Source organism: Triticum aestivum, chromosome 6A (assembly GCF_018294505.1).
Source record: "Triticum aestivum cultivar Chinese Spring chromosome 6A, IWGSC CS RefSeq v2.1, whole genome shotgun sequence".
NCBI classification, from domain to species: domain Eukaryota; kingdom Viridiplantae; phylum Streptophyta; class Magnoliopsida; order Poales; family Poaceae; genus Triticum; species Triticum aestivum.
The window spans coordinates 75,729,197-75,741,834 of NC_057809.1; the positions used below are offsets into that span (position 1 = coordinate 75,729,197).

Sequence of the window (12,638 nt, forward strand, 5' to 3'; positions counted from 1 at the left end):
GTGTACATCAAAACTTTTCAAAAATCCTTATAAAGTTTTTATCCTGTCATATTGAGTCATATGATGACACCAGGCCGAGTTTCCTGTTTTTTTTACTTTGTTTGCATAAATAAAACAATAAGATACATTTTCTACGTCACTCAAACATTGTCCGTAATCATTCTTCCACGCACGAAAGCACTCTGAGCCAGACCAATAATGCCAGGAAGAAAGACCTTCAAATGGTTAGTCACCATTTTTGCAATAATAGTATACACCACATTACACAAGTTGATCGTCCTAAATTGGGTTACCTTTTCCACAGAATTAACCTTGGGGATCATCACAGTACCAGTGTCATTCCATCTGATTGGAATAGTACACATATTAACCGCTTGCAAAACCACCTCCATCAGATCGTCCTCTAACATGGACAAAAATCTTTTATAAAAAATTGCATGGAGTCCTTCCGACACCAGAGCTGTTAAATCACCAATAGAAAACGAGCCATACAGACATCTTCATCGGTGTAAGGAGCAAGGAGTGCATTATTCATCTCGGCCAACACCTTTTTACGAACTAGTGATAAAACCTTCTCAGTTGTAATACTTCTAAAGTGAAAAGATTGGAAAAATAGTATGTGATGTGATCCTTCAGTTCCATACCTTGCCGTCAGACCCACGAATCATCAAGGAGTTTCTTAATATTATTTCTCTTCTTCCTAGCCTTAGCCTCATTACAGGGAAAAGGTGTATTACTATTCCAATGCATCAACCAATTGAAGGAAATATGCCCTGGAGGCAATAATAAAGTTATTATTTATTTCCTTATTTCATGGTAAATGTTTATTATTCATGCTAGAATTGTATTAACCGGAAACATAATACATGTGTGAATACATAGACAAACAGAGTGTCACTAGTATGCCTCTACTTGACTAGCTCGTTAATCGAAGATGGTTGAGTTTCCTAGCCATGGACATGAGTTGTCATTTGATTAACGGGATCACATCATTAGGAGAATGATGTGATTGACTTGACCCATTCCGTTAGCTTAGCACTTGATCGTTTAGTATGTTGCTATTGCTTTCTTCATGACTTATACATGTTCCTATGACTATGAGATTATGCAACTCCTGTTTATCTGAGGAACACTTTATGTGCTACCAAATGTCACAACGTAAATGGGTGATTATAAAGGTGCTCTAGAGGTGTCTCCAAAGGTACTTGTTTGGTTGGCGTATTTCGAGATTAGGATTTGTCACTCCGATTGTCGGAGAGGTATCTCGGGGCCCACTCGGCAATGCACATCACTATAAGCCTTGCAAGCATTGTAACTAATGTGTTAGTTACGGGATGATGTATTACGAAATGAGTAAAGAGACTTGCCAGTAACGAGATTGAACTAGGTATTGAGATACCGACGATCGAATCTCTGGCAAGTAACATACCGATGACAAAGGGAACAACGTATGTTGTTATGCGGTTTGACCGATAAAGATCTGCATAGAATATGTGGGAGCCAATATGAGCATCCAGGTTCCGCTATTGGTTATTGGCCGGAGACGTGTCTCGGTCATGTCTACATAGTTCTCGAACCCGTAGGGTCCGCACGCTTAAAGTTTCGGTGAGATTGTATTATGAGTTTATGTGATTTGATGTATTGAAGGTAGTTCGGAGTCCCGGATGAGATCGGGGACATGACGAGGAGTCTCGAAATGGTTGAGACGTAAAGATCGATATATTGGACGACTATATTCGGACATCGAAAAGGTTCCGAGTGATTCGGGTATTTTCGGAGTACCGGGGAGTTACGAGAATTCACCGGGAGAAGTATTGGGCCTTATTGGGCCATACAGGAATAGAGGAGAGAGACCAAAAGGAAGGAGGCACCCCCACCCCTCCCCCCCCCCCCTCTAGTCCGATTTGGACAAGGGGTGCAACCCCCTTTTCCTTTTCCCTCTTCCCCTCTTTCCTTCTCTCCTACTCCGGAAAGGAAAGGGGAATCCTACTAGGACTTGGGAGTCCTAGTAGGACTCCCCACACTTGGCGCGCCCCCTCTAGGGCCGGCCTCTCCCTCCCTCCTTTATATACGGGGGCAAGTGGGCACCTCTACACACACAAGTTGATCTCTGTTGATCTCTCCCAACCGTGTGTGGTGCCCCCCTCCATCATAGTCCACCTCGATCATATCGTAGCGGTGCTTAGGCGAAGCCCTGCGTCGGTAGCATCATCATCACCGTCATCACGCCATCGTGCTGACGGAACTCTCCCTCGAAGCTCTGCTGGATCGGAGTTCGTGGGACGCCATCGAGCTGAACGTGTGCTGAACTCGGAGGTGTCGTACGTTCGGTACTTGAATCGGTCGGATCGTGAAGACATACGACTACATCAACCGCGTTGTGCTAACGCTTTCGCTTTCGGTCTACGAGGGTACGTGGACACACTCTCCCCTCTTGTTGCCATGCATCACCATGATCCTGTGTGTGCATAGAATTTTTTTGAAATTACTACGTTCCCCTACACCAATTTGCTCGACCTCTCTATATCCAAAAAATGTGTCTTCCTGACCTAAAAGATTTTCAATGAGAACAAGAATTTTGTTTTGCCGAGCACTTATAAGACCACACCGCAGTCTCTCTAATTATTATTTTAATTTGTTGATTCTTTGTCTAGTCCCGTTTTAGTGTATTGTGATCCAAAATATGCAAATCCAACATGCACCTATATTTATACTTAATAGTACAGGACAAAGTATTTCTCTGATTTTTTTCGTGTGCAGTTAGAATTACCCCTGCAGTTGGAGACAAATACCCTCCCCAAAAAGCCACCCATAAGTGAAAAAATGCTTCTGTTTTTCTTGTTCGTCCACCGTATGTCATAAGTCATCTCGCTGGATTGAGCCTTGACCCACGCTGCCTCCACTCAAGCATGATTCGACTCGCACTCGCACGGTTACCCACACACATGAAACAACCTGCGTAGGAACCCTCCCGTCGCAACTAATGAGCCGGCCCAAGTCCGTTCTTGCACAAGTTGTTTTTCTCATTAATTTGTTCATTTATTTGTTTTTATTTTGTTCATATTTTTGAAAATATTCAAAGTACGTATATTTCGGAGCATAAATTTATTTTAAAATAAAATTTTCAAATTTTAAAAAAATTAACACAATACGAAAGCATTGTTAGCATAATTTCAAAAAATGTTGATAACATTAAAAAGAATGTTTGTGGTATTCTAAAAAATGTTCACATGTTTCGAAATCTGTGCATGACATTTAAAAACAAATATGTATACAATGTAAATAATTCAATATAGTTAAAAACAATTGTACCAAACAAGAAAATGTGTGTTACATTTTAAAAAATCTTCGTGCTTTTCAAAAAATACGTTCCTGAAATTTTTAAAAATTGTTTATCCAATGTAAAAAAAATCATGTAGATTAAAATTTTCATATAATTCAAAACAATATTTCACCTTGTATTTTAAAAATGTTTAACACATATTCAACAAAATGATGTAAACATGTATTTCAAAAATATTAAACATGCATAAAAAGTGTTTGATATGTATGTGGAAAATGTAGAATGTTTATGGAAAAAAGTAGACATCAAAACATATATTTGAAAAAGTGTTAATCATGTACTTGAAAATTTTTAAGTGCGTATGATCAAAACATATATTTGGAGAAAATGTTAATCACATATTTAAAAAATATTAAAAATTTATAGAAAACTGTTTTCGATGTATACCAGAAAGGTACTATAATTACGAAAATGTAGAGTTTTAAAAAATAAAAAAAGGTAAAGGTAAAAAAACTTTAAAACCAAAGAAAACTGGTAAAGAAACACAAAAAACTGAAAATCAAAGAAAGCCGTTGAAAACCAACAGAAAAATCCAAAGGAAAAAGAAAAAAAACCGAGAAACCCGTTTAAAAAGCACACAAAGAAAAGCCCGATAAGAAACTAGAAGAATCGACTAAGGAAAAGAACATAAATAATGGCCTCGAGGCTTCCCAAAACCGGTGTACCAAGAATCTTCCACAAACCATGTTCTCTGATAACGATTGATGCTGTCCGTCTTCATTAATGGATCAGCCGGTTCACGGGATTGCTGAAGGCGAGGCAGGACTATGTCTGGCACCGGGCGATATATAGCCTTGGCGTGTCACGTGTGCCCTGGAGACGAACTGACAGAGTTTTGACTAGTCAAGTTTTGACTACAACAAATGCCGGTGACGATCGAAAGCACAAGCATAGAAGCATGGGTGGCAACTCCGATGAGAATTCTGCTCCAGCGAAACGATGTGGATAATTTCTGCAATAAAGCGTTGATTTTTCCCTGTCGTAATTAGATATGATTAAATTGCAGAAGGTGAAGATTGTCGGTTGTTGACACTGAAAATTCACCAAATGGTGTGCCACTGCAAAATAAATATGAACAATATGTGATCGGTGATGACAACATTGACGAGGTTGAGGATTGGTCGTGTGCCTAGTATTTAGCCTGATTTTCGTTACTATTCTCACATTTTAATACATTTATGCTCTATGAAACATTTTGGGCGTAAACTGCACATGCAATCATCCAAATATGATTCTCGGTCGACCCAAGTGGAGCATTTTAGTTTACAGTGTGTCCATTCTTCAACAATACGAGCAATCGATCAAGAGGTGTTTACCCTACATAGATTGTGGTTTAGTCTTCGGATTAGTCCTCCAACACCTAGGGCTTTTTTTTTAACTGTTGCCAGTTTATATTTTTCTTATGGTTTTGGTCCGTTGTTGCTTGAAGTCGTGTGCACCTACCTATGGACTAGAAAAACTTTGTTTCTCTTTTGCTAACGATTTGGAGCAAATAAAATAAATTGTATATATTACTCATTTCAACATAGGTTTATTTGTAGCAAGTTCATGTTAGACTATGTATAGCTTCTGTACTTCTGTACGTATATTGTACGTATTGTAACACATCCATTATATATAATGAGATAAGCCACCCCTAGAGGGTTGTGCTGGTTCCCCCAAAACTTATTGTCTTACATGGTATCACGCTAGGTTACGATCGCTTCCGCTTCCAAACCCTAATACCCGCACCGCCGCCGCAGCCGCCGCCGTCTTCACCGTCACCACCACCGGTTCCACTACTGCGGGGTTCCTCCCGGCCTCTCTTGCGGCTCTGCTCAACCTCCCGCTCGATGTCGTCGCCGTTCCGGCTCCGATCGGGACCAGGAGCATCGGCTCCGTCTACTCCACGCCGCCGGCGCCCTCGCTTGGGCGCGACCTCGTGGTCCACACCGCGGCGCCGCCGTCCGCTGCGGACTCCGCGGGCGTCGTCCCGCCGCTCCTGCCGCAAGCGGATCACACCGCCCCGCTGGCGGGGTTGGCGGCGTCCGCCCCGGCCGCGGGCCTTGCGGCGTCCGACCCGGCCGCGAACTTTGCGGCGTCCGCCCTGGCTGCGGTCCCGCCTCCTCCCGCATCGGCTTCGGTGCCTCCGGCTGCCTCCATGGTGTTTGCACCCCAGGCAGCCCCCTCGATGGGATCGTCTTCGCCGCCGCCGTTTCACTTCGGTCATCTCATCACCATCAAGCTCTCCGCCGACAACTACATCTTCTGGCGTGCGCAGGTTCTCCCGCTCTTGGGGAGTCACTACCTGCTAGGCTACGTCGACGGATCGCTTCCCTGCCCACCCGCACTGGTAGACAGCGTACACGGTCCGGTCTACAATCCAGCCCATCGCGTCTGGACGGGGCAGGACCAGGCGAACCTCTCCTCCATCCAGGGGTCACTCTCGCCGGCAGTTGCCGGACTTGTTGTCTTCGCGAAGACGTCTCATGAGGCCTGGACCATCCTTGAGCGAACCTTTGCAGCGCAGTCCCAGGCTCGTGTCTCTGCACTCCGTCGTCAGCTTGGAGAGTGTCAGAAGCTTGACTCCACTGCCACTGAGTTCTACAACAAGGTCAAGGGCCTCGCCGACACATTGGCCTCCATTGGACAGCCCCTCACCGACTCCGAGTTCAACTCGTTTATTGTCAATGGTCTTGATGAGGAGTATGATGCCTTAGTCGAGATCATCAACGAGCGGGGCAACTCGACACCCATGCTGGCACACGAGGTTTTCTCTCGGCTCCTTCTCACTGAGCAACGGGTCGAGACACGCCGCTCCAGGGGCACTGGCTTCCTCTCGGCCAACGCCGCCACCAAGGGTGGCCGCTCTTCTTCATCACCCCGGTCTCCCTTGGGGCTGCCACCGTCGCCCGCCTCGGCCCCCCCACCTACTGCGACCTTACCGGGGGCTGGCGGTCCACGTGCGTGCCAGCTTTGTGGCCGCGATGGGCACTGGGCCTCCAAGTGTCATAAGCGCTTCCAACGAAGCTTCCTTGGTCTTGGCAATGACGGCAAAGATACACGCAACAATGCCCGTCAGGTCGCCATGGCTGATCGTCCCGCGCCGCAGAAGCAACAGGGACACACTCAGTCCTACTCCATCGATCCACACTGGTACATGGACTCTGGGGCGACAGAGCATCTGACCAGCGAGATGGGGAAGCTTCACACTCATGAACCCTATCATGGCTCCGACAAGATCCACACTGCCAATGGAGCAGGTATGCACATCTCTCATATTGGTCAAGCATCTCTTCTCACTAGACATGCCAATAGGAGTCTTCAGCTTCGCAATGTTCTTCGAGTTCCATCTGTGACCCGTAATCTTCTTTCAGTTCCTAAACTCACACGTGATAATAATGTGCTTTGTGAATTTCACCCTTTTAATCTTTTTATTAAGGATCGGGGCACGAGGGACATTCTTCTTAGTGGGCGGTTGTGCCAGGGCCTCTACCGTCTGGAGCATCCTGGCGTCGCTCGTGTTTTCAGTGGAGTTCGGGTCTCTCCGTCACAGTGGCATGCTCGTCTTGGTCACCCGGCCACACCTATTGTCCGTCATATTTTGCGTCGTCATGAGCTTCCTAGTTTGTCTAGTAATAAAGATGTAGCAGTGTGTGATGCTTGTCAGCAGGGGAAGAGTCATCAACTTCCTTTTTCGGAGTCCAGTCGTGAGGTGAAACATCCTTTAGAACTTGTGTTTTCAGATGTATGGGGTCCTGCTCAGACTTCTGTCAGTGGTCATAATTACTATATCAGTTTCGTTGATGCTTATAGTCGCTTTACCTGGCTTTACCTTATTAAACGCAAATCTGATGTGTTTGATATTTCTGTTCAGTTTCAAAAACATGTTGAACGTCTTCTCAAGCACAAAATTGTTCATGTCCAGTCGGACTGGGGGGCGAGTATCGCAACCTCAACTCCTTCTTTCAGTCGCTTGGGATAGCTCATCGTTTAGCATGTCCACATACACATCAGCAGAATGGTTCAGTCGAACGTAAGCATCGTCATATTGTTGAAGCTGGTCTTACTCTTTTGGCCCATGCATCTGTTCCGTTTCGGTTTTGGAGTGATGCTTTCATCACTGCATGCTTTCTCATCAACCGTACTCCCACTCGTGTTTTAAACATGAAGACTCCCATTGAGGTTCTCCTTAATGAACAACCTGATTATACCTTTTTCAAGGTATTTGGGTGTGCTTGCTGGCCGCATCTTCGTCCATATAATAAGCGCAAGCTTGAGTTTCGTTCTAAGAAGTGTGTTTTTCTTGGCTATAGCTCTCTTCATAAAGGTTACAAATGTCTTCATGTTCCCACTAATCGTGTCTATATATCTCGGGACGTCGTGTTTGATGAGCATGTTTTTCCCTTTGCCAAACTTCCTGTGTCCACTGTCGAACCACCATCTCTGCATTCATCCTCTGTTGCTTCTGACCAATTTGATGATGTTGCATACTCTCCTTTGCTGTTACCTAACCATGGTGCAGGAACCGGACGTGGGGCTCGTTTGGAGCTGTTGGAGGATTCACCATCATCATCGCCGCCTTCTGATGGGCACGTCGATCGCCCTATGTTGCATGGCATCGATTCGCGTGCCCATGCATGGTCACCCGAAGAGCCCGTCGCGCCGAGCATCTCCACTGCTCGGTCCGCTACGCCAGCGACCGCCGAGTCTCCAGCGGCTCGGCCCTCTTCGCCAGCGGCCGCCGAGTCTTCAGCGGCTCGGCCTGTCACGCCGTCTTCGCTCGCGGCTCGGCCCGTCACGCCGTCTTCGCCTGCAGCTCGGGTCCGCGACGCCGTCCTCACGTCGCCTTCATCCGCGGATCGGCCCGCGACACCGGCCGCGCCACGGCCCACTATGCCGGGCTCGCCATCGGCCCGGTCTGTGACGCCGGCGTCGCCAGCTGCTTCGTCTGCTCTGCCGGTTTCGCCGGTGGGCCGGCCTTCTTCGCCGACCGAGCCCGAGGCTATTGTGTCTGGCTCCTCGTCACCGGCTGACTCGTCAACGTCGCCGTCCTCCAGCCCGTTGCAGGCTGCTCCGTCGACCTCGGTGGTTCCTGTATCCCGACCACATACACGCAGTCGCAGTGGCATTTTCAAACCTAAGGAACGTAAGGATGGTACGGTTTCTTGGTTGGCTGCTTGTTTGGCTGCTGCTGTTGCGGATCCATCTTCTGAGCCTCGCTCATATCAGGCTGCCCTGCGCATTCCACATTGGCGAGAGGCTATGGAGCAGGAGTTTCATGCTCTCCTTCGTAACAAGACATGGACTCTCGTTCCTCCACCACCACGGGTAAATGTTATTGACTCAAAATGGGTATTCAAAGTGAAGAAGCATTCAGATGGATCTATTGAGCGTTACAAAGCGCGACTTGTTGCTCGCGGTTTTCGGCAGCGCCATGGTCTTGACTATGAGGACACGTTCAGTCCTGTCGTCAAGCCTACCACTATTCGGCTTCTTCTCTCCATTGCTGTTTCTCGTGGTTGGTCACTTCGTCAACTTGATGTGCAGAATGCTTTTCTACATGGATTTTTGGAGGAAGAGGTTTATATGAAACAGCCGCCTGGTTTCTCTGATCCTGATCGTCCTGACTATATCTGTCGTCTCTCCAAAGCACTATATGGTTTGAAGCAAGCTCCTCGTGCCTGGCATGCCCGCCTTGCCTCTGCCCTTCGTGCTCATGGGTTTGTGCCGTCCACTGCTGACACTTCATTATTTCTTCTACAGAAGCCAGAAGTCACTATGTATCTTTTGGTATATGTCGATGATATTATCCTTGTCAGCTCTTCTCAGTATGCTGCTGATGCTCTTGTCTGCTCTCTTGGTGCTGATTTTGCGGTCAAAGATCTTGGGAAGCTTCACTACTTTCTTGGAGTTGAGGTCACTTCTCGTGCTACTGGTCTTGTCCTTACGCAGAAGAAGTACTCCTTGGAGTTGTTACAAAGAGCGGGCATGCTGAAGTGCAAACCGACCACCACACCCATGTCGTCTACCGACAAGATAACAGCCGTTGATGGTGAGCTTTTGTCTCCTGCGGATGCCACAGAGTACAGGAGCATTGTTGGTGGACTTCAGTACTTGACGATCACGAGACCAGATATCTCTTATGCTGTTAACAGGGTTTGTCAGTATCTTCAGGCTCCCAGAGATACTCATTGGGCTGCTGTTAAACGCATTCTTCGTTATGTTCAGTTCACCCTGACATTTGGTATGCATATTCGGCCGACTTCCTCTCGGGTCCTTTCGTCCTTCTCTGATGCAGATTGGGCTGGTAGCCCAGATGACAGGCGATCCACGGGGGGTTATGAAGTATTCTTTGGCCCTAATTTGATCGCCTGGAGTGCTCGGAAACAGGCTACTGTGTCACGTAGCAGTACTGAAGCTGAGTACAAGGCTGTGGCTAATGCTACTGCAGAGATTATTTGGGTGCAGTCTTTGCTTCAGGAGTTGGGTTTGTCTCAACCACAGCCTCCTATTCTTTGGTGTGATAACATCGGTGCTACATACCTTTCTGCAAATCCAGTATTTCATGTCCGAACGAAACACATTGAAGTTGACTATCACTTTGTACGGGAACATGTATCACAGAAGCAACTCCAGATCAAGTTTATCCCATCTAAGGATCAACTTGCAGATATCTTCACTAAGCCTTTACCTCTACCACAGTTTGAGGCTTGTAGGCGCAATCTTACCCTTCTCAGTTCTTTAGAAAGTGGCTAAGATTGAGGGAGGGTGTTAGACTATGTATAGCTTCTGTACTTATGTACGTATATTGTACGTATTGTAACACATCCATTATATATAATGAGATAAGCCACCCCTAGAGGGTTGTGCTGGTTCCCCCAAAACTTATTGTCTTACAGTTCAAGACTACTACCACACCTGCAAAAAAGAAGTCGAGACTACCAGGGATCAACATTTCCCTCAAAAGAAAAAAAAAACTGCAGGGATCAATACGGCCATGGATACTGAAATAGGCAAAGGACTTCAGGTCACACCAATCCTCTATGGCTTGGTATCCTCCTTGGCAGGGGGGAACTTCTTGAAGAATGGGTTCTTCTTGATGAACGGCAGGAGCTTCTTGAAGAGCTGAGGGTCCGTCTCCGGGTCTTGGGCCATCTTCTGGTCAGCGGGAGGGTGGTAGATCAGTGTCGGGTGCGTGTACACCGGCGTCGGCGGCTTGTGCTCCGGCACGGGCGTCGGGTGCGTGTACACCGGGGTGGGTGTCGGCGGCTTGTATTCCGGCACCGGCACTGGCTTCTTGTGGAAGTGCGGGATCACGATTGGCTTCTTGTGGAGGAGCTTCTTGAAGAGCTGGGGGTCCGTCTCCGGGTTCAGAGCCGTCTTCTGATCGGCGGCAGGAGGGTGGTAGATCGGCGACGGGTGCGGGTACACTGGCGTTGGCGGCTTGTATTCTGGCACGGGCGTCGGGTGCTTGTACACCGGGGTGGGCGTCGGCGGCTTGTACTCCGGCACCGGCACCGGCGCCGGTTTCTTGTGGAAGTGAGGGATCACGATTGGTTTCTTGTGCAAGTGCGGGATCACGATGGGCTTCTTGTGGAGGAGCTTCTTGAAGAGCTGAGGGTCAGTCTCCGGGTTCAGAGCGGCCTTCTCATCGGCGGCAGGAGGGTGGTAGATCGGCGCCGGGTGCGGGTACACCGGCGTCGGCGGCTTGTATTCTGGCACGGGCTTCGGGTGCGTGTACACCGGGGTGGGCGTCGGCGGCTTGTACTCGGGCACCGGCACCGGCGCCAGTTTCTTGTGGAAGTGCGGGATCACGATCGGCTTCTTGTGGATGTGCGGGATCACGATCGGCTTCTTGTGGATGTGCGGGATCACGATGGCCTTCTTGTTGAGGTGAGGGACGACCAAGGCGGGCTTCTTGTGGAAGAGGTGCTTCTTGTGGAAGAAGTGGCAGAGGAACGCCGACGCGCACTCCTGGGAGGAGTAGTGCACCTCGCCGGGGACGGCGACGAAGCCGTTCTTCTCGGCGCCGTTGGCGGATTGCCGGACGATCATGGACGGCTCCTGCCCGGGGCACGGGTGGTCGGGCGCGCTGTGGAGCTGCGCGAAGCAGTCCTGCTTCAGCTCGCCGTCCTCCCGGAGGAGGTCGGCGCCGAGGGGCACGCCGAACGCGCCGGACTTGTCCACCGCGCCGACGGCCTTGGTCTCGTATTCGCCGTGGGCGTTCTTGCACTTGACAGCCACCTGAAGGCCTGAAGAAATCAATCAAGTGCAGAGTTAGATATTCTACCAATAAAATTGCCCAGCAAAATGACATGGTTGAAGCATCAAGCATGCATATCATCTTTCTTACCCGTGAAAGCAGCCTCAGCCTTCATGTTCTTCCTGGTGCAGTCGGCGCACTTGGCCAAGCCGACGACCATCGACGACGCCGGCGATGCATCGGCGAGCACGGCCGCCACCAGGACGGCGCAAACGCCGAGGACCAGCAGACCCCGAGGCAGAGCCCCCATTGCGGAATGGGTTGCTTCGAGAAGATGGTTGGTGATGGAGAGGAAACAGTGGGTGGAGATTAAGCTGGTGCAGTGCCATGCTTATATAGTCCGAGCTGCATGCGTTCGGCGGGAGTTAAGTGAAGGAGAGGCCAAAGTCTGGCGCCGGATTTGCAGACTGTGAGTTAATGCCGCACAAACCTAATCGATCCTTCTCCTGTACTTGCCAGATCGACCTGCATGTGCATGCAACTCGTCTTTGTACTACAGTCCCATGCACGCAAACGCTGAGATGATCAACTACTACTGCTGACATTGAAAGAACAGCAATTATTGCTGGTATTGTTGGAACTGGCCAGTTATATATTGCTGTGCTAATTTACAAAAGATAATATATTCATGATTGTATCCCCGATGAAGCAAATTGTTGGTGGCATGAGAGTGTGCCATTGAAAGGTGGCACAAATTGTTGGTGGCCTTCTTTCTCTTTCTTTTTTTTTCTTTTTGGCAGCTTAGAATGATTTTTTGTTTGCTTTTGGTTCTGTTCTTGCGCCTTCTACTGATACAACACAGCTCTCCTACTTGGTTTTAGAAAATAATAATCGGTTATGTTTTTTTATAATCTTATATCAGTGCATACATATAATTGAAGATTGGATTTTGAGTCTTGATGGGTCATAATAGATCATGTGGTGACATAAAAAAATAGGAGTTGCTAAATCTCATCTAGGCCATACAATCTTTTGTCTAAACACACTCCGGCTTTATCGATCATATCAAAATTCATGGGAATACAACTTAAGTCTGGAGAATTAAGGAGT

At 48.0% G+C, this 12,638-nt stretch overlaps 1 protein-coding gene across 2 annotated transcripts; it reads right to left on the bottom strand.

Annotated features, from left to right (window-relative positions):
* Positions 1 to 10,140: 10,140 nt before the first annotated feature.
* Positions 10,141 to 11,881, bottom strand: LOC123132135 (repetitive proline-rich cell wall protein 2). 2 transcript variants are annotated; one of them, XM_044551893.1, is made up of 3 exons: positions 11,679 to 11,881; positions 10,910 to 11,577; positions 10,141 to 10,879 (listed from the first exon to the last, which is right to left on the bottom strand). In XM_044551893.1, exons 1-3 carry the CDS (start codon positions 11,836 to 11,838, stop codon positions 10,367 to 10,369), a joined length of 1,341 nt encoding a protein of 446 aa, XP_044407828.1. In that variant the 5' UTR covers positions 11,839 to 11,881; the 3' UTR covers positions 10,141 to 10,366. The 2 variants fall into 2 exon arrangements, with proteins under 2 accessions (XP_044407828.1, XP_044407827.1); XM_044551892.1 differs by having other exon boundaries at positions 10,141 to 11,577.
* Positions 11,882 to 12,638: the final 757 nt, after the last annotated feature.

Coding starts and splice junctions, on each gene's coding strand:
- LOC123132135 (XM_044551892.1), bottom strand. CDS start 11,838: ATGGGGGCTCTGCCTCGGGGTCTGCTGGTCCTCGGCGTTTGCGCCGTC. Junction 11,578..11,678: donor GGCTGAGGCTGCTTTCACGG/GTAAGAAAGATG, acceptor TGATTTCTTCAG/GCCTTCAGGTGGCTGTCAAG.